This window comes from Lepidochelys olivacea, assembly GCF_965140295.1.
Source record: "Lepidochelys olivacea isolate rLepOli2 genome assembly, chromosome: 4".
NCBI lineage: Eukaryota > Metazoa > Chordata > Testudines > Cheloniidae > Lepidochelys > Lepidochelys olivacea.
The window spans coordinates 148,875,211-148,902,831 of NC_140414.1; the positions used below are offsets into that span (position 1 = coordinate 148,875,211).

The following is a 27,621-nucleotide window of genomic DNA, read 5'->3' on the forward strand; positions in this document are numbered from 1 at the left end:
GAGTTGGGGGGCTGTGTGCTGAGATGGGGAAAGGGCTGGCGGTTGTGGGGCTGGGTGCTGAGATGGGGGCTGGGGCTGGGGAGCTGTGTGCTGAATGGGGGCTGGGGGGCTGTGTGCTGAGATGGGGAAAAGGGCTGGGGGCTGGGGGGCTGTGCTGAGATGGGGGCTGGGGACTGCGGGATCGGGGGCTGTGTGCAGGGATAGAGGATGGTATGTATATGGAACTGCACAGGATCATCTGTGGGCACTCGGGATGGAAGGTGGGGGTGCCAAGGATCTGGGATCTCTTGTTTCTCCCACCCCTGCTGGGCCCAGCCCCGCCATCACACCAGCCCGCAGGAGGCAGTGGGGAGGAGCAGCCTCCCTGGGCTCCTGGCACAGTGGAGCGGGGTGTGCGTGGGAACAGGCCAGTCGGACAGCATGCCGGAGACACCCATGAGCCGAGCCCTGACACCCGCACAGCAGGGGCCTGAGAGCGGATGCTGGGGACGGCCTGCCCGCCCACCGAGATCAGCCCTGGGCAACTGGCCAGTGGCAGGGGAGGGAGCCTTCGAACGAGGCAGGATACCGGGGTAGATGGGCTCCTGGGTCTGGCCCAGGTTGGGGAGAGGATTACTGAGCTCGATGGGCCCATGGGTCCGGTCCAGGGCTGGGGGTGGGGATGCCAGGTTGTACAGAGAAGCGTGGAAGGAGCTGGGCTGCTGGACCAGGCTCGGCTGAGATGGAGCAGGACTGTATGGCCCGATGGTTTGTTGGGGGGAGGCAGCCCCAGCCACTCCCCCTGCGTGCCCGGGTACAGCCGGGATGGGTCTCATCCCAGCTGCTGGGAGCTGTGCACAGAGGGTACAGCCCCTGCATTTTTCCAGCTGGCCAGTCCTGGCTCTGCGAATATTTTCCTGGGGCTTTGGGGTTTTCGTTGGTGGTTTCATTGACCAAATAAGGGAACAGGCCGCTCGCTGCTGCGGCCTCTGCCAGCTGCCCCGGGGCCAAGGGCTGAGCAAACACCAGATTCCAAAGGGGGGGGCAGCGCTGCCCCCTTAAGCCTGATGGGCTCCCAGGATGGGATATGGAGCCATTGGGGAACTGCCTCCCAGGTCCACATTGCCTGGGACAGTGACAGCCCCTGGGGACAGAACGCGGGGCCCAAGCAATGCAGCAGGCCCCATCAGAGCCCGGCTCCCCGTGTCATGGGACCATTCGCCCCCCAGCCTGGGGACCTCGCACACTCGGCCCACGCATCCTCTCGAACCCCAGAGATGTTGCTTCTGCACGGCCACTGCCCCCCAGCCCCCACTTGGGGCGTCCCAGGTAGCGTCCCGGCAGCCCCGAGCACCGGTGCATCTCCTGCTGGCTGCTTCAGCAACACCTGCATGTTTCCGCAGGCCCTACATAAACTGGGTCTGCCACAGATTTTCAGCTGGAGACAAATGGGGGCGAGCCACAGTGGGATCGGACAGAGAGAAGGACATGCTGAGCTGGGCAGCTCCAAGCTCTACCTGGCTACTAAGGACTTGTCTACACTTCAGAGTTAATTTGGATTAAGTAGAGTGCAAATTTAAAGTGCACCAGCTATTCTGGACTAAGTCCATTGGGTGCACAAGCCCCAACTGACTGAGTCTCACAGGAGCTCCTGGATCAGAATCCCCACTGGACAGAGTGGGAAACTGAGGCACAAAGAGAGGGAGGGACTCACTCTAAGGCATTACACTGCGCCATGAACAGAATCCAGAAGTCCTGGCTCCCAGCCCTCCTGGGCTCTTACCAGGAGCCCCACACTCCCTTCACACTACTGGGGACAGAACCCAGGAGTCCTGGCGCCCCACTCCCCTCCCAGAGCTGGGGAGAGAACCCAGGAGTCCTGGCGCCCCGCCCCCCCCCTCAAACCACTAGCCCAACTCCCCCCCGCCCCCGGAGCTGGGCAGGGCTCCCGGGTCCCTCCCTCCCCCCCCGCGGGCTGGGACCGGGGCCGGGCAAGGCGGGGCCGGCGCGGGGCTCCCTCGCCAGGAACTTTCCGGCCCGGCAGAGCGGGGAGCGCGGGGCTGAGCCATGAGCCGGCCCGACCTGGACACGCACCGGCTGGCGCTGCTGGCCGCCAAGGAGGACATCGCGGGCCGCCGCGCCTCCGCCGGCTGGTGAGCGCCGGGCCGGGCCGGGCCGGGCCGTGCGGGGGGGTGGGGGCTGCACAGTGGCAGAGAAGGGTGGGGGTGGGGGACAGTGTGGGGGGGTGCAGTGGGATGGGGCAGTGACAGAAGGGTGGGGGTGGGGCGCTGTGCGGGGGGGTGCAGTGGGGTGGGGGCTGCACAGTGGCAGAGAAGGGTGGGGGTGGGGGACAGTGTGGGGGGGTGCAGTGGGATGGGGCAGTGACAAAAGGGTGGGGGTGGGGTGCTGTGCGGGGGGGTGCAGTGGGGTGGGGGCTGCACAGTGGCAGAGAAGGGTGGGGGACAGTGCAGGGGGGTGCAGTGGGATGGGGCAGTGACAGAAGGGTGGGGGTGGGGGGCAGTGCGGGGGGGGCAGTGGGATGGGGCAGTGACAGAAGGGTGGGGGTGGGGCGCTGTGCGGGGCGGTGCAGTGGGGTGGGGCGGTGGCAGAGAAGGGTGGGGTGGGGTGCTGTGCGGGGGAGGCACAATGGGGTGGGTGTGTGAGGAGGTTTGGGGGACAGAACAGACTCTCCCGGAGCCCTTTGCTCGGAGCTGACTCTCAGCGGTGCTCTCTGCCCCCCTCTCCCCCCTTGGTGGGGTTGAGAGACCAGGAACCTCAAGGCAAAGCTGGTGTCGCTGGCATTGCCTGGGGCTCGGGCGCTGCCATGAGCCCAGGCCTGTGAGCTCCTGGGTCTTCTCCAGGGAGTCACAGAGCCACTGAGCCTGCATTCTGGGCACTGTTCCCACGCGACAGGGAGCAGGAGCTGGGGAAACTGAGGCATGGAGCAGGCAAGTGGCTTGCCCAAGGTCACACAGCAAGTTAGTGTGAGAACCAGAACCCAGGAGTCCTGCCTCTCTATTCCCCCCTTCCCCCCCCCCCGGACTCCACTCTCCCCACAGAGGTGGGAATAGAACCCAGGAGTCCTGCCTCCCAGCCCCCGCTGTTCGAAAGCTCGCTGGACCGCAGGGTGTTTGGGGGAAACAGCAGCTGTCTGGCTGCCAGGGAACAATTCCTGTTTTAACCCGCACCTCTAGCAAGGCGCTGCCAGGCTGCCTTTAACCCGCCCCTCCCAGCTGCCACTGCCCTCCCACAGGGAGTCATCCCCCCCCACCCATGGAGGGAGCACCAATTGCCCCTCCCCCAGGACAGTGGGATTTCTGCGAGCGGAAAATGTCGAGGTTGCAGTTCTGCGGAGTGGCTGGCTGGGGTTTTCGGGGGGGGGGGGGAGGCTAGTGAGCGGGGGAGGGGAAGGTGGGAGGACCCTGGTTATGAAATGGCCGTGGATTTTGGACTTGTTTTCCAAGCCGCTTAACCCAGAGGAGTTCACGGCACTCCCCGGACAGGAGCTGGGCTGCTGAGCTCTGCTAATCCAGGGAGTGGCTCTGGGGAAGGCCATAGGGACAGGAGACTGGACCTCCTACAGCAACAATTCTGTCACCTCCCAGGAGGGGGCGCTGTGGGGGGCGGGGCAGGAGCGCTGGCTGGGGTGGGGACCCCTGGCGACTCCAGCCCTGGCCTCTCCCAGCAGGATCCCAAAGCGCCAAGTAGGGCCACAGGGCAGGGACTGCGGGTGCGTCGCTGGAAGCCAGCAGCGGGATTCAGGGGAGCTGCACGAGTTATCCGGGTGCGGATTGAGCCCGGACCCTGGGGCCATCGCACTGCCCTGAGGGGTCCCCTCTGGTCCCGCAGTGGCACCGGGATGGGCCCTGTGGAGACGTGCCAGGAGGAGGCACTGAGGCATAGGGGGGCACGGGGGTAGCGATGCTCCCTGGGCCCTTTAGTTTTCGGCCCTGGAGCGTGCTGCCAAGTCTCGCTCCCTCGCAGAGGGGCGGCTCCGGCTAAGGCCTTGGCCTCCAACGAAGGCATTGGAGTTAAACACACATTAGGGACAAGCAGCCATCCCGTCTCCCGCACCCTCTCCAGGGGAGACAGGCCCCGCAGGAAGGAAGCCCCCCCATTAACTCGCCCTCCCAGGCCAGACTCTCTGGCCCTGGCACAAGGTTGCAGGAAAGACCCCCAAGCCTCCTGACGCTGGGCCCAGGCTTGGCTCTGCAGGACAGGCTCCCTCCAGTCTCGCGTCCCCAGCGCCCCTCCTCCCTCCCCACGGCGCTGGGACGGGAGCAGGGCTTCCTCCAGAAACCACATGCAGCTCTGTGGCTTGGCCTGTTTCTCTTTGGGCCCAACTGAGCGGTGACGTCGCCCTGTGGGGACGCTGGGCGCAAGCCAGGCAGGAATGCAGGGGGCAGCAGCAGGCAGGAGCTGGGGGCTGAGCCCCCATCACCATATCCCCCATCTTGCCACCTTCCTGCCCCCGAGGCGCATGGTACCACGGCTCTGCCCCTCACCCTGACTCTGGCCAGCCCCCACCTGCACTGGGGTTCCCTGGCACCAGGGTGTTTTTACTGTCTGTGCAACGCCTTCCCCGAGGGGCTGGCACCCATTTCCCATGCCCCGCCCAGGCCACAAGGCGCCCATGTCAGTGAAAGCCATGCCCAGCGCATGGCCCAGCCGTGCTGTGGGAAGCCAGAGCCGCTCCAGATTTACACCAGAGCAGGATCTCGCCCCCGTCGGTCTCTGGCATGCCAGACGTGCCTGTGTTCAAATGAACACGCAGAGCCACATGCGTGTTCCCAGAGCTCCGCAGCTGCGTGTGCTCGGAGCAGAGCATGTTGTCACATGTACTGGTAATTGGCGCCGTGCAGAGACAAAGGGAGCTGGGGGGAGCGCGGGCGGGTTGGGGAAGGCTTGGGGAGACAGCCTCCCTGGAGAGAGGGACTCAGTTCGCTGGGATCGGAGCCAGCTTCTCTCGGTTCTAGCACCCGGCCGCGGCTCCAGGCTGCTCCTGCCCCAGGGGCTGGGGCTGCTCACAGGCTCGTGCCCCAGACTGTCTGGCTTGGCCAAGAGGCACCGAAAGGGGCCGTGATGGGTCCCGGGTCAGGGGGACTGGCCTATAGGGCAGCTTCTGTGTACGTTACACCCCCCCACATTATCCGCCCCTTGCTGGGCCTCAGGATCGCTTCAGATGCACCGCAGCGGAAGCTGAGCAAATTAATTGAATATGTCGTGTCTTGGAATGGCAGCATTGCAGGGAACAGGGCCAGACTGCTGGGCGGGGAGCTCCCGGCGACTCCAGCCCCGGCCTCTCCCAGCAGCGGGCACTGGGGGGGCAGGCAGGGCAGGGCAGGGCAGGAGCTGGGTGTGGGGGGAGCTCCCAGCAACTCCAGTCCCGGCCTCTCCCAGCAGGGGGCGCTGTGGGGGTGGGGCAGGAGCTGGCTGTGTTGGGGGGAATCGGGGGGGAATCAGTGTGGGAGTGCTGCCCATTGGGGGCTGTTTGTGGGCCACGTGTGCCCCTTTGCGCTGAGCCAGGCAGGGGGACCTGGCAGGGGTGCTCTTGCCACGGGTCCTCCTGCCATTGTGCCAGATCCTGCAGCCCCATTGTCCTGGAGCGGATGCTGTCGGATGCACTTCCATACCCTGAGTCAGGAAGGGGCTGGGGCGGAGGAGAGGCCGGGACGGGAAGGGGCTGAGCGGAGGGGAGGCCGGGATGGGGGAAGGAGCTGACCGGAGGGGAGGCCGGGACGGGGAAGGAGCTGACCGGAGGAGAGGCCGGGACGGGAAGGGGCTGAGCGGAGGGGAGGCCGGGACGGGAAGGGGCTGACCGGAGGGGAGGCCGGGATGGGGGGGAAGGAGCTGAGCGGAAGGGAGGCCGGGACGGGGAGGGGCTGAGCGGAGGGGAGGCCGGGATGGGGGGGAAGGAGCTGAGTGGAGGGGAGGCCGGGATGGGGGGAGGGGCTGAGCGGAGGGGAGGCCGGGACGGGGAGGGGCTGAGCGGAGGGGAGGCCGGGATGGGGGGGAAGGAGCTGAGCGGAGGGGAGGCCGGGACGGGGAGGGGCTGAGCGGAGGGGAGGCCGGGACGGGGAGGGGCTGAGCGGAGGGGAGGCCGGGATGGGGGGGAAGGAGCTGAGCGGAGGGGAGGCCGGGACGGGGAGGGGCTGAGCGGAGGGGAGGCCGGGACGGGGAGGGGCTGACCGGAGGGGAGGCCAGGATGGGGGGGAAGGAGCTGACCGGAGGGGAGGCCGGGATGGGGGAAGGAGCTGAGCGGAGGGGAGGCCAGGCCTGCAGGTGTCCTGGGGGTCTCTGGGCAGGGGCAGAGCACCTGGAGCTGCGGAGGCTGGGGGTGAAGTGTGTGGGGCAGGGGCTGGTGCTTTCCCGTCCCACTGGCCCCTGAGCGGGTGGCATGTGCCATGAGGGAGCCCAAGTCCCCAGGGTGGGAGAGGAGCCTGCAGCCCCTGGCCCCCAACCTCTTTCCTGCCTGAGCCTCTCAACGGCCTGCAGGAAAGGCCCGTCCTCTGTGGCCGTCCCTGGCAGGGGGGGGTGTGCAGGGGCTGGGCACTCGGGAGCAGGAGACCTTTGCAGTTTGACCCCGAGCACTTGGGGATGGAGCAGCCTGTGCAGGGCTGGGGCTGGCATGGGCGGGGAGGGCTCTGCCTGCGGCAGAGCGACTGGCATACGCCGGGTAACCGAGGGCTGGCCCCCCGCGGGGGGTGGGGAATGCAGAGGAGTGAGGCAAGGCGGGATATGGTGGAGGGGGACGCTAGGCTGCCTCAGGCCGCTCCCTCGGCGGGGAGATGGATCTGCCCAAGAGCCCCGGACAGGAGATGGGAGGGGAGCATGTTGCCTGACCCACTTTGGACTCAGTATTGCAATAGACCTGCCGGGCGTTGGCCGTATGCCGCTGCGTGTCAAACCGCCCCGTCCCCTACACCGCCCCCCGCGGGGCTCTGCACACTGCACCGCCGTGGGTCAGAACCTCCCCGTCCCCTACACCGCCCCCCACGGGGCTCTGCGCGCTGCACCGCCGTGGGTCAGATCCGCCCCGTCCCCTACACCGCCCCCCGCGGGGCTCTGCGCGCTGCACCGCCGTGGGTCAGATCCGCCCCGTCCCCTACACCGCCCCCCGCGGGGCTCTGCACGCTGCACCGCCGTGGGTCAGAACCTCCCCGTCCCCTACACCGCCCCCCGCGGGGCTCTGCGCGCTGCACCGCCGTGGGTCAGATCCGCCCCGTCCCCTACACCGCCCCCCGCGGGGCTCTGCGCGCTGCACCGCCGTGGGTCAGATCCGCCCCGTCCCCTACACCGCCCCCCACGGGGCTCTGCGCGCTGCACCGCCGTGGGTCAGATCCGCCCCGTCCCCTACACCGCCCCCCGCGGGGCTCTGCGCCCTGCACCGCCGTGGGTCAGATCCGCCCCGTCCCCTACACCGCCCCCCGCGGGGCTCTGCGCGCTGCACCGCCGTGGGTCAGAACCTCCCCGTCCCCTACACCGCCCCCCGCGGGGCTCTGCGCGCTGCACCGCCGTGGGTCAGAACCTCCCCGTCCCCTACACCGCCCCCCGCGGGGCTCTGCGCGCTGCACCGCCGTGGGTCAGATTCGCCCCGTCCCCTACACCGCCCCCCGCGGGGCTCTGCGCCCTGCACCGCCGTGGGTCAGATCCGCCCCGTCCCCTACACCGCCCCCCGCGGGGCTCTGCGCCCTGCACCGCCGTGGGTCAGATCCGCCCCGTCCCCTACACCGCCCCCCGCGGGGCTCTGCGCCCTGCACCGCCGTGGGTCAGAACCTCCCCGTCCCCTACACCGCCCCCCGCGGGGCTCTGCGCCCTGCACCGCCGTGGGTCAGAACCTCCCCGTCCCCTACACCGCCCCCCGCGGGGCTCTGCGCCCTGCACCGCCGTGGGTCAGAACCTCCCCGTCCCCTACACCGCCCCCCGCGGGGCTCTGCGCCCTGCACCGCCGTGGGTCAGATCCGCCCCGTCCCCTACACCGCCCCCCGTGGGGCTCTGCACACTGCACCGCCGTGGGTCAGAACCTCCCCGTCCCCTACACCGCCCCCCGTGGGGCTCTGCGCCCTGCACCGCCGTGGGTCAGATCCGCCCCGTCCCCTACACCGCCCCCCGTGGGGCTCTGCACACTGCACCGCCGTGGGTCAGAACCTCCCCGTCCCGTACACCGCCCCCCGCGGGGCTCTGCGCCCTGCACCGCTGTGGGTCAGAACCCCTGCTGTACGTTACACAGACGCCCCACACAGGCCTGGGGTCACTGTTCCCAGCAGTCTGGACTGTCTCTGTCCTGCCAGACTCTGGATCCAGCCCCGTCTCGGGCGGTCGGTATAATGGGCCAGTGTCTGTGGAGGGGGTTGCTGGGCTGGCAGCCCGGGGGTGGGGGGTGAAGCAGGTGTTTGAGCTGGGGGTGGTGGAGGAGAAGATTGGTTGCCCCAATACCCCCCGCCCTGTCTGACCTCCCCTTCTGCCCCGCTCCAGGGCCGTCTTTGCGTATGGGAAGCACAATGAGCTGAAGCTCCTGGACTCGGGAGGTAAGAGGTGCCGAGGCCCTGGATCCACAGCCCCCTCTCCCAGCCGCCCGCCCCACACGGCCACCACCACGGCTAAGGAGCTGTCCCTGGGTGCTGCCACCCGGCAGCTCTCTAACACCCCCCAGCAGCGTGGGCTGGCGTCCCGCTGAGAGACCTGCCAGCACCCCCCATGCCGGGGCTGCACCCAGACACAGGAGGGATTCGACAGGAGTCACAGAACTGGGGCTCGCTGTCGCAGCGCCCCCTGGGGCCAAATGGGGCCAGCCCTGACGGCCGGGGAGAGTGACCCCCGCAGCCCCCCACCCTGCTCCCTGCGCCCAGCCCCCCAGTGCAGCCCTGATGGCCGGGGAGAGCGCCCCCCGCTGAGCCCCACCCTGCTCCCTGCGCCCACCGCCCCCTAGTGCAGCCCTGACGCCCGGGGAGAGCGCCCCCTGCTGAGCCCCACCCGGCTCCCTGCGCCCACCGCCCCCTAGTGCAGCCCTGACGCCCGGGGAGAGCGCCCCCTGCTGAGCCCCACCCTGCTCCCTGCGCCCACCGCCCCCTAGTGCAGCCCTGACGCCCGGGGAGAGCGCCCCCTGCTGAGCCCCACCCTGCTCCCTGCGCCCAGCCCCCCCTAGTGCAGCCCTGACGCCCGGGGAGAGCGCCCCCCGCTGAGCCCCCCACCCTGCTCCCTGCGCCCAGCCCCCCCTAGTGCAGCCCTGACGCCCGGGGAGAGCGCCCCCCGCTGACCCCCCCTGCGCCCAGCGCCCCCTAGTGCAGCCCTGATGGCCAGGGAGAGTGACCCCCGCAGCCCCCCACCCTGCTCCCTGCGCCCAGCGCCCCCTAGTGCAGCCCTGACGACCGGGGAGAGCGCCCCCCGCTGCCCCCCGCCCTGCGCCCCCTAGTGCAGCCCTGACGCCCGGGGAGAGCACCCCCCGCTGCCCCCCGCCCTGGCCCAGCGCCCCCTGTGTGGGCAGTAGGGATAAGGATGGATAGGGAGGCTGCCCCAATACCCCTCCCCCAGACAGGGAGTGGGGGCAGCAAGCAGTGGGGGTCTGCCGTAGTGTCCCCTGGAGCACTCTGGGGGGCTGGGCCCTGCTAACCACCCCCCCCCCCGGTCTTATTGCAGCCGGTGGGGCAGAGGAGCTGGCCAGGAAGTTCTCCAGTACCAACGTCATGTACGGCCTGTGCCGCGTCCAGGACCCCGGCTCTGGGCAGCCCCACGTTGTCCTCATCAACTGGGTGAGAGTCACGGGACGGGGGGCAGGCCCTGCACCTGCAGACAGGGTGGGCATGGAGGGCCCCAGCCCCAGCTGGGGAGGGGTCCCTTTGCCCTCTGCCAGGGGTCAGACTTACTGGGGGTGCTTATAGCGCCCCCTAGTGCCTGTGGCAATGCAGCACCCACCTGAATTTTTCTGGGTCCCTGTTTGGGGGGGCTGGGGCTGGTTGGGGAGCTGGGTCCCTGGTTGGGGGGCTGCTTGGGGGCCTGGGGCCTGTTCCAGGCTCCTCATCAAGTGCTGTGGGGCCTCCCCACCCGCTGGCAGGGCCCAGCTGCCACTTCTTCTCATTCCTGCTCACGGGGGCGGGGTGAGGGGGGCATGGTTTGGGGGGACTCTGTGGATGGGTGGGTAGCAGGGAGGCTTCGGGGGCGGCAGGGGGTCACATATGGGGCGGCCCTAAGCAGCTCCTTGTCTCTCCCAGCCCCGTGGCATCCGACGGGGGGAGGGGCTCATCGGGGCTGGGTACCCCCTGCAGGCCTGCGTGTGTTCAGCCCCCGGCGCAGGGCGCTGCGTGTGCCCCACGTGCCCTGAATACCCCACGGGCCGCACTTGCGTTATTGACATGGCCCAACCTGGGGCGCAGGCTGTTCTCCGCTCTGCACAACGCAGCTGCGGCCCCCCTGGAGGGCCAGCGGTGGGGGGCTGGGGGCGGCAGGCCCTGGGCACCCCCACTTCCACAATGAGCTACTCCAGCTCTGGCCTCTTGCAGCAGGGGGCACTGTGGGGCATGGGGTGGGAGCCCTGGCTGTGGGGGAGCTCCCCCTACTCCAGCTTTGGCCTCTCAGCAGATTGGGGTGCTTTCTTGCCCCCGACACATGACTCCCCAGTTCCGAGAGCTCTGGGGCCGGCTGCCAGTTCCCCCACACCCGGCCCTGGTGCTGTCTGAGCAGAGCCTGGCTGCGACTCTGATCCCTGGGGGAGCCCCCGAGCGAATCGATACTGTCCTGGGTGAGCTGCCCACCCAGAGCCCCCCGGGGTCCGTGGTTCTGGGCAGCAGGGCCCCACCCTCCGGAGCAGGGGGCCTCCAGCTCTGGGAGGATGGGCTCAGCGCTCTCCGGCTCCAGGCAGGCACTCCCAAAGACAATTGCACACTGCAGGGTGGGGTCAGTTGGGGGCTCGATTAAGGGGGCCAAGTGACAAACAAGGGGACGTAAGGGTCTGCAGGATGTCTGAGGGGAGATCAGGGGGACGGGGGGCAAGTGGGCACTTGGACAACTGAGGGGAATGGAGGGAAACTGAGGAAGGGAACCTTTGGGCTGACTCCTGGGACAGCGCCCTGCAGGGGAGTGGACTCTTAGGCGAGCCCCAGCCCTGGCGACGAGTGCAGGGGCCACTTGCCGAGCTCAGTGAAATTCTGTATCCACAGAGAGGTGGGGGAGCCGGGTCTCTTTTGGGGGGCCCCTTCTCCAGGGCTGCAGGGGGAGCACACGGCAGCCAGCCATGGAGGCGCAAAGCCCAACAGGGGGTGGAGTGAGCTGGCCTGGTCTGGGGCCCTGCTCCGGCACCGGCTGCCCGGCTGAGCTGATGTCTGCTTGGTGCCCAGGTGGGGGAGAAGGTGCCGGAGTCCTACAGACAGACCTGTGCGGGGCATCTGCCTGCCATCAAGGCCTTCTTCAAGGTGAGCTCCTGCCCGGCGGGCGGCACCACAGGGAACTTGGGCATTGCAAGGGGTACATGAGAGACAGGAGTCACAGAGACTGTCTGAAAGGGGGCGCTGTGGGGGAGCTCTGGGCTACTCCAGTCCCAGCCTGGTCCAGCAGGGGGCGCTGTGTGGAGCAGGGTAGGAGCTGGCTGTTGAGGGGGCTCTTGGCCACTCCAGCTCCGGCCTCTCCCAGCAGGGGGCGCTGTGGGGGGCGGGGCAGGAGCGCTGGCTGTGGGGGGGGGTTGTTTCTGGCCACGCCAGCTCCGGCCTCTCCCAGCAGGGGGCGCTGTGGGGGGCGGGGCAGGAGTGCTGGCTGTGGGGGGGGGTTCCTGGCCACGCCAGCTCCAGCCTCTCCCAGCAGGGGGCGCTGTGGGGGTGGGGTGTGTCCAGCCTTTGTCGCCATTTCAGCTCCGGGCTGTGGCTGTCTGGCCGCTCCCCCGCACTTCCCTAGCCCCTGCCACGTCCCTGGTGTTTGGCTTTGTTTCCGTCCCACTCACTCCCTGGCTCTCCCCCAGCTCCCTCAGCCCCCCCCCCCCCCCCCCGAGCTGGGACCCCTGCCCTGGGCAGCCCCTGGCCTTCGGACGCTTTGCTCAGCACATTCCCACCACTGCTAACTCAGGCTCTGCCATTCCCAGCCCTGGCCCGGCTCCCTGGCCCCGGACCTGGGGGGCTTTCCCTGGGCAGGAAGGGGGTGGGGGAGCAGCTGGGGCCCCTCTCCAACCCCCCCCACCCCATCTGTTGCTTGTGTCTCCCCCGTTCCCAGTGCTGGAGCCTTCGCTCAGTGCAGGGGTGCTCCCCTCCCCCCAAGGGCCGGGAGCAGGCCCCTGGTGAGTGGCCCTCTCTGTCCCACCCTCCCCCAGCCCGGGCACCCAGCCCCCTGCATGGCCTAGCCCCAGCAGTCAGAGGGAAACAGTCTCCACCATCTGGAGCCCAAGAACCTATAAATACCCGGGAATGGAGCCAGGGATGGGCAGGAATCTGCCAGAGACAGGCTGCAACCAGCCAGCCAGCATCCCGCCCGATGCGGGCACGGGCCGGAGCTGGGAGCAGGATGCATCCAGGGCCTGTGCCGGGAGAGCCGCCTTCCCCTCTCCCAGGCTGGGGTGGGAAGGACAGCTGGGCTCCCCTTGGGGGGCGCCCCGGCTCCCAGGCCCGGGGTGAGCAGAGGTGAAGCTGTCCTCCCCTCCCTCGTGCAGGAGGCCAGCCTGGTGCTGAGCGCCCGCCGCCCCGAGGAGGTGACGCAGGAGGGGCTCCACCACGTGCTGTCCCAGCTCGCGCCAGCGGGGGGCAGCGTCTCCAGGCGAGCACCAGCCAGCAGCTCTGAGGAACTGGTGGTGAGTGGGGGGGCGGGGGGGTTGGCGGGGGGGGTGTGTGGGAAAGTGTGTGGACTGGGGCCAGACGGACAGATGCTGTGGGGTGCATAGAGGGAGGGGCCGCTGGGGTTTCCCTCTGGGCTGCATTGGCATTTGCTCCCTGCAGACGAGCCAGGCTGGCATGTGCTGCACCGGGTGCAGACGGGAGCCTGGTCGGGGCAAGGGGGGGGTGATGCCACATGCAGGGCCCTGGGACCCTCCCCCCTCACTGAGCTGCCATGGCCCAGTACAGGGATGGAGATGTCCCAGGGAGAGGGCTACTCTGAGCCCCCCTTGGACCCATTTCTGCATCTCCCCGCAGGGCACCAACTACAGGAAAACGAACCCTGCCCTGGAGATCCGCAGGACCAAACGGGACTCGTTCTGGGCGCAGGCCGAGGTGAGCAGACAGCGCAGTCCCAAGAGATCCCCTGCACAGGTCATGAGCCGCACCCCAGGCCCTGCCCCATACCTCTGCAGCCGGGAACTGCACCCACAGCCAGGGCTCCTGCCCTGCTCCCCACAGCACCCCCTGGAGCAGGTTTAATCAGGAGGTGCGGGAATGCTGAATGAGTGGGACATTTGGACTAGTCTAGTGGTTCTCAAACTTTTTTTTCATGGACCACTTGAAAATTGCTGAGGGTCCTGGCGGACCCCTTAATGATCTTTCCAAGTGTTGTTTGTCCCGTTAGCTTGCGAGTGCAAAGCGCTTCCGTGGCAGCCCCCGAGCTGGGCTGGGAAGGAGAGGGGGGTCTCTCCCTCTCTCCCCGCCGTGGCAGCCCCCGAGCTGGGCTGGGAAGGAGGAGGGGTCTCTCTCCTGCCATGGCAGCCCCCGAGCTGGGCTGGGAAGGAGAGGGGGGTCTCTCCCTCTCTCCCCGCCGTGGCAGCCCCCGAGCTGGGCTGGGAAGGAGAGGGGGGTCTCTCCCTCTCTCCCCGCCGTGGCAGCCCCCGAGCTGGGCTGGGAAGGAGGAGGGGGGTCTCTCCCTCTCTCCCCGCCGTGGCAGCCCCCGAGCTGGGCTGGGAAGGAGAGGGGGGTCTCTCCCTCTCTCCCCGCCGTGGCAGCCCCCGAGCTGGGCTGGGAAGGAGAGGGGGGTCTCTCCCTCTCTCCCCGCCGTGGCAGCCCCCGAGCTGGGCTGGGAAGGAGAGGGGGGTCTCTCCCTCTCTCCCCGCCGTGGCAGCCCCCGAGCTGGGCTGGGAAGGAGGAGGGGTCTCTCTCCTGCCATGGCAGCCCCCGAGCTGGGCTGGGAAGGAGAGGGGGGGTCTCTCCCTCTCTCCCCGCCGTGGCAGCCCCCGAGCTGGGCTGGGAAGGAGAGGGGGGTCTCTCCCTCTCTCCCCGCCGTGGCAGCCCCCGAGCTGGGCTGGGAAGGAGAGGGGGGTCTCTCCCTCTCTCCCCGCCGTGGCAGCCCCCGAGCTGGGCTGGGAAGGAGAGGGGGGTCTCTCTCCTGCCATGGCAGCCCCCGAGCTGGGCTGGGAAGGAGCAGGTTCTTTCCCTGGCTGCTGCAGCCCTGGAGCTTGAGAAAGTTGCCTCTCTCTCTGGCCGCCGTCCCAAATTCTCCCCCCCCCCCTCTTCTCACCCCATTGCCCCTACCTACTTCCTATTTCCCCCACCTCACCCCACTGCCCCCTCCCACCTACCCCCTAGTCCTCCCAAGGCCACCACCTCACCTTACATGTGGTGGACGGCGCTTCATTCTCTCGTGTGTGGCGGGCCAGGTGTGCACCCTAGAAGGGACTATCCGCGGACCACCTGACTGGAGCTCGCGGACCACAAGTCCCTCTGTGCTCCTTGCTCCCAGGGCCAGGCTCTGGCCTCCCCGCCTCAGGCTGATCCCTGCGGGGTTCTGGGCTCTGATCCTGCCCTGCCCCCCCGTGGCTCCCGTCGGGGCTGAGTCCCCGAAATGTTCCAGTGAAGGGGGGTCTCAGGCAGGTTCCCTGTGGGAATGTGGCCAGTGCTCTGTTGTATATGCTGCCCCCGGTGCATCCCCGCAGTACTGCCCTGGGGGAGATGACTTGGGCCCCTGCCTTGGGAGCAGGGCTGGTTGGAAACACAGAGGGAGGGGGCAGTGCCCGGGCAGGGGGTCTGGGCCAGGTGCTGACCTCCCCACCTTGCTCCGGGTGTTGGTGGGAGCTCAGCACCTGGACTCGGGGATCGGTCCCTGCCCCTGCCCCTGCCCTGCAGGGATCCCCTCGCTGCCCTGCCCCCGCCCCGGTGCTGGAGGCTGTTTGGGGTCCCCCGGAGCTCAGCCCCCCGTGCCCTGTGCTGCACCCAGAGGGAAGAGGAGCAGCGGAAGGAGGAGGAGCGCCGGCGGCTGCTGGAGGAGCGTAGGCGCTGGGAACGTGAGCGCATGGAGGAGGAGAAGAGAGAGGCGGCTGAGCGAGAGCGCAAGTTCAAGGAGAAGGAGAGGCTGATCGAGGAGCAGAGGTGAGTCCCCCAGGGCTGCCAGGCCTGGCGCCCCTGCCCCATCCTGCAGGCCTGCCTGGGGGCCCTGCACCCGGCGGAGCCAGGCCCCGTCAGGGCTCGCAAGCTCCTCGGCTGACCTGGGTCCCTCCCTGCAGGAAGGAGCAGGCGCGGCTGGAGGCCGAGGAGCGGAGGAAGGAGAAAGCCCGATGGGTGAGTGGAAGCTGTGCCCGCCCTGCCCCTACATCAGGGAGCCGGCAGCCAGCACTGGGCTGGCGGTGAGATGGGGCCGAGCAGGAGACGGGGCCGGCAGGGGAGGGCTGGGGCCCGCGTCGGAGCTGGGGGGGGCACAGGCTGAGTACGGAGGGGCATAGTGCGTCTCACGGCTGGGAGCCAGACCCCAGGAAGGAGCATGAACCAAGGCAGGCAGCACGCAAGGAGCTGGGGGGCAGAGGACGTGGGGGCCCAGCCCCCCTCGAGCTGCCCCCACTGCTAAGTGCCCCAGCTCTCTGAGGGTCTCTACCCCATCCCGTCCCAGGAGCAGCAGCAGCGGGAGCACGAGGAGGCCATGCGGGACCGGTTCCGGCGCAGTGAGTCCATCGAGAAGGCAGTGGTAAGTGATGGGAGCCTAGAGAGAGAGAGCGCCCCCTTCTGGGCCAGGCCTGTCCTAGCCTCCTGCCCCCCACCTGGCCAGGACGCCCCCTGCTGGGCCAGGCCTGTCCTACCCTCCTGCCCCCCACCTGGCCAGGACGCCCCCTGCTGGGCCAGGCCTGTCCTAGCCTCCTGCCCCCCACCTGGCCAGGACGCCCCCTGCTGGGCCAGGCCTGTCCTAGCCTCCTGCCCCCCACCTGGCCAGGACGCCCCCTGCTGGGCCAGGCCAACACTAACATCTTCCCCACTCGGGCCGGGATGCAGAGCCCCCTGCCCGCCCCTCAGGCCCCCCCTCACTCTGTGCGTTGCAGGAGGCGGCCACGCTGGTCTCCCAGCGCTCACAGAATCCCCGGGAGTTCTTCAGGCAGCGGGAACGCTCCAGCTCCACTTCGGGTGCCCAGTCGCCCCCCTCGCCCCTGGGTGTCAGGCCAGGTGAGTGTCTCAGCCCCCGGCGCCTGCGCTCCCCTGGGCACTTTCCGCTGGATGTGGGATTTGGCTGAAATCCTGCCTTGCTGGGAGCTCTCGGATCAGGTTTGCTGTCTGCAAACCAAGCCTGCCATTTGCTGGGGGCACGAGGGAGCTATTAGGGGCCTACGGGTTAAGCAGCTGCTGTGTTCCCCCCCCGAGGTGGCTGCATGACAGTGGTGGGTGATAGTGCGGGAGGGGCAGGGGAAGCAGCCGCTGACAATCTCCTCTGTGCTTTCCCCCCAGGAGCACCCCATAGGCCCTGCCTACGCTACCAGCGCAGCCTGACTGAGTCGGCCTACATCTTCCGCCGGCCAGAGCCCCACACTTCGCCGGGTGACTTCCTCCCGGCCCCCTCCAGCCCTCGCACCTCTGAGTCCCGCTCCAGCACGGCTGCCCCTCCTGCCAGTCCACGCAGACCCACACCCCTGTCCCCTGCCAGCCTGCCTGGGACAGGGCCTCTGCCCTCCACCAGCCTGCCCAGGGCCAAACCCCTGCCCCACACCAGCCCGCCCGGGACAGGGCCCTTGTCCCCCACCAGCCCGCCATGGGCCAAACTCCTGCCCCCCACCAGCCCGCCCGGGACAGGGCCCTTGTCCCCCACCAGCCCGCCTTGGGCCAAACCCTTGCCTCCCACCAGCCCGCCCGGGACAGGGCCCCTGCCCCCCACCAGCCCGCCTTGGGCCAAACCCCTGCCCCCCACCAGCCCACCCAGGACAGGGCCCCTGGCTCCAGCTATTCAGCCCAGAACCAAAGATCTGTTCCACATCAGTCCAGATGGAACCATGACTCTGCCTCCCATCAGCCTGGCTGAACCCGGGTCTCCACCCCCTGCCCCCTCTGCCAGAGCCAGGTCTCGACCCCCTGCCAGCCCTCCCAGAACTTGGTCTCCGTCCCCTGCCCCCTCTGCCAGAGCCAGGTCTCCATCCCCTGCCAGGCCTTCATTCCCTGCCCCCTCTGCCAGAGCCGGGTCTCCACCCCCTGCCAGCCCTCCCAGAGCCGGGTCTCCACCCCCTGCCAGCCCTCCCAGAGCCGGGTCTCCACCCCCTGCCCCCTCTGCCAGAGCCGGGTCTCCACCCCCTGCCAGCCCTCCCAGAGCCGGGTCTCCACCCCCTGCCCCCTCTGCCAGAGCTGGGTCTCCACCCCCTGCCAGCCCTCCCAGAGCCGGGTCTCCACCCCCTGCCCCCTCTGCCAGAGCCGGGTCTCCACCCCCTGCCAGCCCTCCCAGGGCCGGGTCTCCACCCCCTGCCAGCCCTCCCAGGGCCGGGTCTCCACCCCCTGCCAGCCCTCCCAGGGCCAGGTCTCCAACCCCTGCCCCCTCTGCCAGGGCCGGGTCTCCACCCCCTGCCAGCCCTCCCAGGGTCGGGTCTCCACCCCCTGCCAGCCCTCCCAGGGCCAGGTCTCCAACCCCTGCCCCCTCTGCCAGGGCCAGGTCTCCAACCCCTGCCCCCTCTGCCAGAGCCGGGTCTCCATCCCCTGCCAGCCCTCCCAGGGCCAGGTCTCCATTTCCTCCAAGGGCCGGGTCTCCATCCCCTGCCAGCCCTCCCAGGGCCAGGTCTCCATTCCCTCCCAGGGCCGGGTCTCCATCCCCTGACAGCCCTCCCAGAACTTGGTCTCCTGCCCCTGCCAGCCCTCCCAAAGCCGGGTCTTCTCCACCCCCTGCCTTTCCCAGAGCTGGGTCTCCGCCCTCTGCCAGCCCCCCATGCCCTGTCAGCCCTCCCAGAGCCAGGTCTCCACCTCTTCTCTCTCTACCCCTGGCCAGCCCCCCTTCCCCAGTGTCTCTGTCCCCCAGCATCCCCCATGGGCTGAGGTCTCCAAACCAGCCCCCAGCTATATTTCCGCCCATGGAGGAGGCTCCCCTATTGCTCCAGGGCCCCTCTGAGGGCTCCCTCCTGGCAGAGTCAGTGCCCACTGAGGGGCCCCACGACCGGCTCCCAGATGTGCAGACTGGGCCTCTCGCTGATCCCACTCGCCCATCACTGGCCGTGGGGGAGCCTGCTCCAAGCTGCCCGGTTCTCTCCAGCGCAGGTTCCCTCTCCGTGGAACCTCTGCCCCAGCCAGCGCCCTCCTGGCCCTGGCAGCCCGGCCCCTCCACAGCTGCAGCCCCCCTGCCTGGCGAGGACCCCGGGGCAGGTGGGTGTTCGGGGCAGAACGGTGCCATCATGCGCACGCACCAGGAGCTGCCGGGCTGAGCCAGCACTGGGGTCACCTGGGCTGGCAGGTCTGTCCCGCTCCCCCAGCGCGGCCCAGCAGGAAACCCCCCAGCGGGTCTGCCCCCCACTCCCAACACAGCCCCCGGCAGGAAACCCCCTGGGGAGGGCACCATGCAGTGCTGCTTGGCCGGCTGTCACTCGGGGGCGTTCTGCTCCGGGGGGAGGCGGCGGGGTTCCTGAATTGCCGTCAGCCAGGCTGGCGGAGTGGGGTACCTGATGGAGCCCAGCAGCCCCTGAGCCAGCTTGGACGGTCGCCCGCTGCTCTGGCAGCAGAGCGAGTGCCAGGCACTCAGCCCTCACCCGTCTCCCCGTAGGTGGAGAGGCGCGGGTGGAGCCCTCCCACGGGCCTTGCCTGGCGCCAGGGGCCAGCCCGGCCGAGCTCCTCCTGGAGTCAGGACACAATGGCGTAGCAGGGCAGGAGGCCAGGAGGTGGCCGGAGCTCACGGAGCTGGAGCCAGGAGAGAAGGTAACGGAGCCAAAACCTATGAGGAACTTCGTCAGGGGGTGGCAAGTTCAGGACATGGGGCCTTTCCCCTTCAGGAGGCACCAACTCCGCTCTGCCCCAGGGCTGGGGGCGGCGAATGGGGCCTTTCCCCTCTCGGGGGGGCAGGCTCCGATCTGCCCCAGGGCAGGGGACCGGCTGGCCCGGGGGGTGGGGAATGGGGCCTTTCCCCTCTCGGGGGGGCTGGCTCCGATCTGCCCCAGGGCAGGGGGCCGGCTGGCCCGGGGGGTGGGGAATGGGGCCTTTCCCCTCTCGGGGGGGCTGGCTCCGATCTGCCCCAGGGCAGGGGGCCGGCTGGCCCGGGGGGTGGGGAATGGGGCCTTTCCCCTCTCGTGGGGGCAGGCTCCGATCTGCCCCAGGGCAGGGGACCGGCTGGCCCGGGGGGTGGGGAATGGGGCCTTTCCCCTCTAGGAGGTGCTGGCTCCGATCTGCCCCAGGGCAGGGGGCCGGCTGGCCCGGGGGGTGGGGAATGGGGCCTTTCCCCTCTAGGAGGTGCTGGCTCCGATCTGCCCCAGGGCAGGGGACTGGCTGGCCCGGGGGGTGGGGAATGGGGCCTTTCCCCTCTCGGGGGGGCTAGCTCTGATCTGCCCCAGGGCAGGGGACTGGCTGGCCCGGGGGGTGGGGAATGGGGCCTTTCCCCTCTCGGGGGGGCTGGCTCCGATCTGCCCCAGGGCAGGGGACTGGCTGGCCCGGGGGTGGGGAATGGGGCCTTTCCCCTCTCGGGGGGGCTAGCTCCGATCTGCCCCAGGGCAGGGGACTGGCTGGCTCAGGGGGGTGGGGAATGGGGCCTTTCCCCTCTCGGGGGGGCTGGCTCCGATCTGCCCCAGGGCAGGGGACTGGCTGGCTCAGGGGGGTGGGGAATGGGGCCTTTCCCCTCTCGGGGGGAACCGGCTCCAATTGGGGCCCATGTCAGGAGCTGTTTCCATGTGGCATCAGCTCAGGCTCCCTCTGCAGGTGACCCCACTGCAGCCCCCTCCCGTCACCTGCGGCAGGCTGCCCAGGCCCTGGACCCCAGAGTACCTGCCCCACGGGGAGCCAGTGGGAGCAGGGAGCCTGGCTTAGTCCCACTGCCTAGGTGAGAGCTGTGCCCATGCCCCCCTTCAGCGCCCCTCTCGTCCCGCAGGGCGCCCTGAGCAGCGGTGCCAAGCTCCAGCTGCAAGCGGCGTGGGATCCCCCCGCAGGTACCGCGGCTCCGGCCTCCCTCTCCGCCCTGTGCCACCCCACTGCGGGGCTCCCCCAGGGAGCGGGGGAGGGGCTGCCCTGGCTGGGCTCCCCCGGGAATGGGGTTGGCGGGGGAAGAGGCGGCCTGGCCAGGGTGCCCTGAAGGAGGGGAGGGAGGGCTGGGGGGGTGATACCCCAGCAAGGGCCCCTGTCGCTGAGCTGCCGGTCTCTCCGCAGGGGGCACAGCCTGGGTCTCTCTGCAAGGCGGCGCCAGGCAGGTGGGGCTGGAGGGGGGGGAGCCCATCGCGGGCCCCTCCCCCCCCACGGCATAGAAAGCGGGGGCTGCCAGACCCCAGCACTCGCCTCATCCCACAGGGCCAGCGTGGGCTCGGCTTTACTGACTGCGACTCGCCGCAGGGCTGCTCGGATCGCGCCCCCCCTGGGCTGTTCTAAGAACCAGCAATTCCCCCCCACACACGCTCTGGGGGTGCCTGTGGGCCCAACCCCTCCACTCTGAACCCCTGGCACCCTGTTCTCTGCTCGCTGGGTGAGCCCCCAACCCACCACGGTACCCTGGGTCCTGGGCTGTGGCCTCCAAGGCCTAATAAAGGAGCTGTAGGAACTTGCCATGGGTCTGGCTTTGGCTTCTCTGCCCCTCCCCGTGAGGCTGCAGCACCTGGACTCATCCCCCCGATGGGGCCCAAGGCCACTGAGCCAGCCTGGCACAGGGGGGCTTTGTCGAGGCATGGCCCAGCCCTCCTGCTGGGGACAAGGCTCAACCGCTCGCCCCTGAGCCCCCAGCAGCTGTGGGCAAAGCAGCCCCCCCCTTCCATTCTCGCCAGGGCTGGGGGTGAGGCACGGGGGGCCCAGTACCTGGGTTGGCCTCACAGGAAGGAATAGAGGGGGTGCTGGCTGGAGGGTGCTGAGCGGGGGCACCCCACCCCCACCAGCAGAGAGTGGCCCAACCCCACCTGACCTGCTTGGCGGGGGAGGGGGCAGGGCTCCACCATGATGGGGGGCGGAGCTGTGTCCCTCCCCAAGCTAGCTGGACCCATGGGCCACTCTCTAGCTGTGACATCAAGGCTGCCTGCAGGGCCCAAGCTCATGGGGTGGGCGATGGCAGGTGGGCCCAGTGACCAACCTACCCCGGCAGGGCCGGTCCTGCCCCCTCCCCTATCCCCCTTCTCCAAATCAGAGACTGGGAACATTAAATATATTTTAATGCATATTAATGAGGTGGCTGTAGCCTCGGTTTCCTCCCCCAGACAGACAGCCCCATGGCAGGAGACAGGGTTGTGGGGGGAGGGGCTATGCATGCCCCTGCAGGGGAGCTGGTCTGTTTTTGGGGGGCTGTAGTTTCACGGGGCTGGTTAGAATAAGTGAGGAAAAGCCATTAGAGCTGGAATTCGGGAATCCTCAGGCCCCTCCCACTCTGCCCCTGCCCCTCCCCTTTAGCGTCACCTGTGGCAAAAAATTTCCAGTTTTTTGTCCCAAAGCCCCCCCGTGTTCAGCCTTTGCTCTGACGCCAGACTGAGAACAGCTCAGCCCTCCCCACAACGTGGGCACCAGCCCAGAGGCTGCCCCGCTTCCTCTGTGTCTGTCTGGGCAGTGGGGACTGGGGGGTGAGCTCAGCACCTCTGGGGCAGGCCTTTGGCTCAGGGCTCAGCTCAGCCAGGGGAGCGAGTGGGCCCCGGGCCCCAGGCTGGGGGCTCGGCTGGCTGTTCCTAACAGCCCTCCCCAGCAGATGCCAGGGACCTCGCAAGGGATGCCCTGGGTGGGTACCCCTACAAGCCAGTCCCCGGGGGGGTCCCTTGGCCCTGCGTGAGCGATGGCCCCTGGGGCACGGGCTCAGGGGGAGGACGGGGTGGAGAGGTGCCGCTGTGCAGGACGGAGAACAGACACTGCGACCCGGCACTCCTGGCTGGAGCAGGGAGGCCGTAGGGCTGGCTGGGCCATGGGGGGGCCCCTGCCGGGGGGGGCCCCTCCCCCATCACCTCCAGTCCTGGTCAGGCTGCAAGTGCCAGCTCCCGGCGCCCCCTGCTGCTCAGACCTGGGACTGCAGGCAGCTGCGGGGCTCCAGGGTGGGGCGGGTGGGGCAGCGGCCCTGGCGCTCCGACTCGGGGCTGCCCCGGCTGCTGGAGGAGCCGGAGGGGGGGGGGGCGGCCAGCGGGCGCAGGGCAGGGGCCTGGCCCTTCCCAGCACGCCCCTTCAGCGTGCTGAGCCTGGCGTCCAGGGAGAGCGTGCGGGGCCGGCCCCAGGCCGGGCGTGAGCGAGCGGGGCTGGGGCTGGGGCTGTCGGAAGTGATGCTGGCGTGGGACGCGCTGAGCAGGGGCCCCTCGAAGAGAGACAGCCATGGGGGGCAGCCCAGGTCCGACCGCAGCTCGAGGGCCGTCACCCGTCGTGCCAGGATGTCCGTCACGGCCTCAATGTCATCCACAGGCTCAATAGCTATGGGGCAAGGAGGTGGGGGTCAGGATAAATGTCTCCCAGAACCACCAGCTCGCAGCTGCCCTGCTTCCCACAGCGCCCCCTGCTGGGAAAGGCCCAGGCTGGAGTAGCCAGTGCTCCTTCCCCGCTCCCCCCCACAGCACCCCCTGCTAGGAGAGGCTGGGGCTGCAGTAGCCCAGAGCTCCCCCCCCCAGGCAGCACTCCTGCCCTGCTCCCTAGACTTGACCCTGGCTGGTCACTGCCCCGGGGGGAGGGCGGGGTGTCCCTGAGGCAACAGGCATGGGGGTGCCACTTTGGTCCTGCAGATAAAGGCCACTTGGAGCAAGGGCCCTGCTGGGGTCTGGGCCCACCTGTGCCAGGCCAGCTCCATGAGCCCCCCGCCCCGTACGTCACCTGTCGCTGTAATAGGAGGAGAGAAGCGCCCGAATCTCAGCGGAGACGGCGTTATCCTGGAGCAGGAGCCCCTCGCAGGCCGAGGGCGGCACCGCAGGGCCAGGGAGAGCTGGTGCCCGGGGGCAGCCCGGGAGAGGGACAGAGACAGAAGAAGGGAAGGGAGGCAGCGCCAGGAGGGGAGAGAAAGGGGCGTGGTTACAGAAACATACACCCAGGGGTGAGAGTCAGACAGGGGCAGCAAGTGTGGGGGGGTCACCCCCACAGCAGCTGGGTTAGCAGAGAGCGGGCAAGGGCCCTGCAGACAGGAAGCCAAGACAGACAGAGAGTGCACAGACCCTGTGCCCAAGCCCCCCCCCAGACTCCCCCGTGCCAGAGACCTCCTGCCTCCCCAATGCTGGGCCCTCCGTGCCCATCCCCAGGACGGGACCCGGGGGGCCCCCTTACCCATCTCGTGGTACAGGGAGCCCTGCTTGGCCAGCAGGGCTGGGGGCTTGCGTGGGGACGGCACCTCGATCTTCATGAGCTCATCGCAGCACTGCTTCCACTGGCCTGCCAGGAGGGGAGGGGAGGGGCAGGGTCACTCCACAGCCCCCCCAAACACCTGAGGGGTCAGGGCCGGGGGGGTGGGGGGTCTGTGCCCTGAAAATGCCAGCGGGGAAGGACAGACGTGCTCTGCCCCCATGTGGCTGGTTTGTGTATTGACACCAGTTGCACTTGGTGCCTCATTCCCCCCTCTCCCCCAGCTTCTGGGGCAGCCCCCTGGGCAGCGACTCTGGTGCCCTTTACCCACAGACTGTGGGGCCTACACCAGAGCATGCCGGCTGGCACGGCTGCCCGTCCCAGCTATGGCACAGCCTGACCACACAGCATCAGCTGTTTGAGGTCAGAGTGCCTGGGGTCCCTGGAAAGCACCGGTCCCAGCCCCACGCTGCCCCAGCCCCACCCGCTCCTCTGGGGGAAGGGCTGCTGTGACGAAGCAGGACTGTTCTTAAAGTTCTCTCTGAGTACTGTGTGGGTGCCTCAGTTTCCCCTAGGCATTTCTTAAGTATCCAGGTGGGGGGATAAGGGGGTGGGATTGTTGCAGAGCGCTTGAGGGCCAGTGTGAGGATGAGGCACAGAGAATGGGCGACACCCTGTCTCCTGATGGCCTGGGCCCCACCCTGCAAGGTGCCAACTGAAGGGGTTGGAGAACAAAGGGATCAGGTGGCCTCCTGGCCGGGGAAAGAGACAAAGATGGGGCTCTGGCCTCCCTGCCCCCCAAGATGGACCTGACTGAGGGGTCCTGTTCCTGTTCCCACAAGCTCTGGTTTAGACCATGTTCCTGTCGTCTAATAAACCTCTGTTTTACGGCTGGCTGAGAGTCCCGTCTGACTGTGGAGTTGGGGGGCCAGGACCCTCTGGCTTCCCCAGCACTCCGCCGGGGCAGACTCGCTGGGGGAAGCGCACAGTGGGGCAGGGGAGGCTGAATGCTCCGAGGTCAGACCCAGGAAGGTGGAAGCCGGGTGAGCTGCTTGCCCTGCAGACAGGCTGCTCAGAGCGAGGAGGCTCCCCAGAGTCCTGCCTGGCTTCGTAGGGAACAGTCCCAGAGAATCGCCCGGGGACCCCATGACAGCTGCCCAGGGTCCCCATCCCACTCTGTGTCGGCCTGGCTCTGCCCCCCAGTGGGCCTGGGCTCCTACTGTCTCCTGGGGTCTGGCCCCATTCCCAGGTCCCTAGTGCCCCCCCCCAGCACCCAGCTGTGCCCCCACCCTGGCCCCAGGCTGTGCTGCCCCCAGCCAGCTCCCCTGACCCCAGCTATGTCCCCGCCAGGCTCGGGCTGTGCTCCCTCCAGCCAGCTGCCCTGCCCATGTCCCAGTCCCTGGCTGTGCCCCACTCACTCAGGTCGTAGAAGTGCTGCCAGAAGGCCTCCATCCAGCGCTGCGTGTCGGCCCGGCTCTCCGCCAGCAGCGTGTGCGTCACCTCCTCCCCCCCATAGCGGTTGGTCACCGACATGCTCTGCAGCTTGTTCCTGGGGTCCTTCTCCGTGGCCCGGATCCGCGTCTCCTGCCGCAGCAGAGACCCCTCAGCCCGGAGCCCAGCCCCCCTCCTGCCCCGCAGAGACCCCCACAGCCCAGCCCCAGCTCCCTTCCCCGCCTCCCCGACACAGCCCAGCCCCACGCTGGAACCTCCCCGCACAGAGACCCCTCTGCCCGGAGCCGAGTCCCAGCCCCAGCCCCCTCCTGACACAGGCCAGCCCCAGGCCCGAAACTTTCCCCCGCCCCCCGACACAGGCCAGCCCCAGCAGCTCCCCCCGCTGAGCCGAGCCCAGCAGGGAATCCAACCCCGGCTGTCCAAGAAGCAGCCCAGGGCAGGAGCCCCCAGTTCCACGGCGCCAGGCCCAGGGAGTGAGCTGGGACCCCGAGGGCAGCACTGTACCCAGCCCCCCAGCCAGGGCACCAGGCTTCGTGGCAAGGGGTTGGGGTCGGAGACACGGCGACAGGGTGGGAGGTTGAGGAGAAGCTGTTGGGACCAGGCCTGCCCTGATCCGCCCTCAGTGCCCAGGGGCCATGCTGCCCGCCCCCCTCACCTTGTTGATGGCGATGGTAAGCGCCGGCTCCACCGGGGCCTCGGCGTCCTGGGGCTGGCGGTAGCAGAGGAGGTTGGAGCCCCGCAGCACGCAGTACAGCCGCGCCCAGCTCTGCTGCTCGCCCACCTGCTGCTGCAGCCGACACAGGCCAGGCCGGGTTAGGGCAGGGGACGTGCCCCGGGGGGAAACGTGCTCATTTCCACCCCACGTCCAGCCTCACATGGCAGGGCCCAGCCCGATGGCTCTGGGGAGGGCTGGCTCCCTGCGCCGTGGCTGCCCTGTGCAGGGGTTTAAGCCCCGGGCCTCTGCCGTGGCTGCCATGAGGGGCGGGGGCCAGTAGTTTCTGGGATATGGAGACCTTCACGCTAGAGACTGGGCTGGTACCGAGACCCGGCAAACTCGGTCCCCCAGGGCCACCAATCCACAGCTGCCCGCCGGGAACGACCTCTGGCCCCCTCAGAAGCGCCGAGCTTCTAAGGCACCAGGCGATCCAGCGTGAGCCCCTGCCTGGCGCAGGCTGAGTGCCCAGCCAGGGACACCGGGCTAGCTGGAGAGCTGGGAGAAACAGGCGGCCAGGCTGGACTGAAAGATCCAAGTGATGGAAACATCCACCAGGGTCCTGGGTAACATGAGGCTGGAATGGGGAACTCAGAGGGGAGAGACCCCGTGTCCCATTCCCCATCCCCGACCCAGCCTGTCCCCGCCAGGGAGCCAGATCAGGCCCAGCGCCCCCTAGAGGAAAGGGGCCCCGTGTCCCATGCCCTCCCCAGCACAGGCTCTCCACGCTGGGGTGCGAACTTACTTGCAATTTCAAGAAGCCGCACATCATCTGCTGGGCCATGCAGTTGGGCTGGGCAGCCAGACGGCAGCACATGCTGCCATAGAGGGGCAGCCAGAAGGAGCTCTCCTCTGCGGGGGAGAGACGGGGAGTCACCGGGGTTACACAGGGCTCTGTGGGGTGCAGAGGGGGCCAAGCCGCCAGCAGAACTCTGCAGGTATCACCAACTCCATGCCCTGCCTCCCTGCTCCTCCCCATCCCTTACCCCGCACCCTCCACCCCTACACTCCTACCATTGCTGGTGATGGCCAAGTCATGGGTGCGGAAGCTGTCCTGAACCTCAGCCAGGGAGAGCGCGGTGTGGGCCAGCAGGTGGTACTTGGGGCCCCTGAATGGGGGGGAGAGAGGGTTAGGGTCCAGCGGGCCCCGGGGCGCACGGCAATGAAAGGGCAACGGGTACTCACACCACGCTGGGGGCCGGCAGCAGGAGCGGGCTGCTCCCCCCATTACTCACGGGGCTCCCCGGGGCCCCGTCCAACGCCGCACGCAGCCGCTTCCCGGAGGAGCGTCCCAGTGAGCTGCTCAGTTTGCTGGCCAGCTTCTTCGGGGTGCTACCAAGCGCAGAGTCCTCCTCCAGCCCCACGCTGTACAGCTCAACCTTCAGCTCGAAGTCCGGGCCTGCCTCCGTGCTGCCGGGGAGACAGCCATCACAGCCCGGCCACTGCCGGGGAGCTCCAGGCCAGTCCACCCCAGCCTCTCCCAGCAGGGGGCGCTGTGGGGAGCAGGGCAGGATCCCTGGCTGGGCGGGGGGGGGCTCCTGGTTACCCAGACCTCTCCCAGCAGGGGGCGCTGTGGGGAGCAGGGCAGGATCCCTGGCTGGGGGGGGGGCTCCTGGTTACCCAGACGTCTCCCAGCAGGGGGCGCTGTGGGGAGCAGGGCAGGATCCCTGGCTGTGGGGGGGGGAAGCTCCTGGTTACCCAGACCTCTCCCAGCAGGGGGCGCTGTGGGGAGCAGGGCAGGATCCCTGGCGGGGGGGGGGGGGCTCCTGGTTACCCAGACCTCTCCCAGCAGGGGGCGCTGTGGGGAGCAGGGCAGGATCCCTGGCGGGGGGGGGGGGGGCTCCTGGTTACCCAGACCTCTCCCAGCAGGGGGCGCTGTGGGGAGCAGGGCAGGATCCCTGGCTGGGGGGGGGGGCTCCTGGTTACCCAGACCTCTCCCAGCAGGGGGCGCTGTGGGGAGCAGGGCAGGATCCCTGGCTGAGGGGGGGGGGGGAGCTCCTGGTTACC

At 69.0% G+C, this 27,621-nt stretch overlaps 2 protein-coding genes across 10 annotated transcripts in view; one reads left to right on the top strand and one right to left on the bottom strand.

Annotated features, from left to right (window-relative positions):
- The first annotated feature begins 1,943 nt into the window (after window positions 1–1,943).
- Window positions 1,944–20,777, top strand: LOC311519563 (drebrin-like). 4 transcript variants are annotated; one of them, XM_084626187.1, is made up of 14 exons: window positions 1,944–2,132; window positions 8,455–8,507; window positions 9,616–9,728; window positions 11,310–11,384; window positions 12,605–12,742; window positions 13,083–13,160; window positions 15,031–15,182; window positions 15,317–15,371; window positions 15,697–15,771; window positions 16,121–16,241; window positions 16,521–18,407; window positions 18,802–18,953; window positions 20,113–20,170; window positions 20,388–20,777. In XM_084626187.1, exons 1-14 carry the CDS (start codon window positions 2,047–2,049, stop codon window positions 20,480–20,482), a joined length of 3,138 nt encoding a protein of 1,045 aa, XP_084482313.1. In that variant the 5' UTR covers window positions 1,944–2,046; the 3' UTR covers window positions 20,483–20,777. The 4 variants fall into 4 exon arrangements, with proteins under 4 accessions (XP_084482313.1, XP_084482314.1, XP_084482315.1 ...); XM_084626188.1 differs by having other exon boundaries at window positions 20,526–20,777; XM_084626189.1 differs by having other exon boundaries at window positions 1,949–2,132; window positions 16,521–16,610.
- A 576-nt stretch (window positions 20,778–21,353) lies between these two features.
- RTKN (rhotekin) overlaps window positions 21,354–27,621 on the bottom strand; it is a gene marked incomplete at its 3' end in the record, with an annotated part of 32,622 nt that continues 26,354 nt past the window's right edge. For 4 of the 6 annotated variants that reach the window (XM_084626192.1, XM_084626195.1, XM_084626194.1 and 1 more), the window contains 7 exons: window positions 26,800–27,024; window positions 26,629–26,723; window positions 26,360–26,466; window positions 25,558–25,689; window positions 24,869–25,034; window positions 23,436–23,540; window positions 21,354–22,598 (listed from right to left, as the gene is read on the bottom strand). In XM_084626192.1, coding sequence (XP_084482318.1) covers window positions 22,195–22,598; window positions 23,436–23,540; window positions 24,869–25,034; window positions 25,558–25,689; window positions 26,360–26,466; window positions 26,629–26,723; window positions 26,800–27,024 — 1,234 coding nt within the window. Of the gene's footprint in view, window positions 22,599–22,987; window positions 23,101–23,435; window positions 23,541–24,868; window positions 25,035–25,557; window positions 25,690–26,359; window positions 26,467–26,628; window positions 26,724–26,799; window positions 27,025–27,621 lie in introns of those variants that run through there. The other 2 variants (XM_084626193.1, XM_084626196.1) reach the window with 2 other exon arrangements.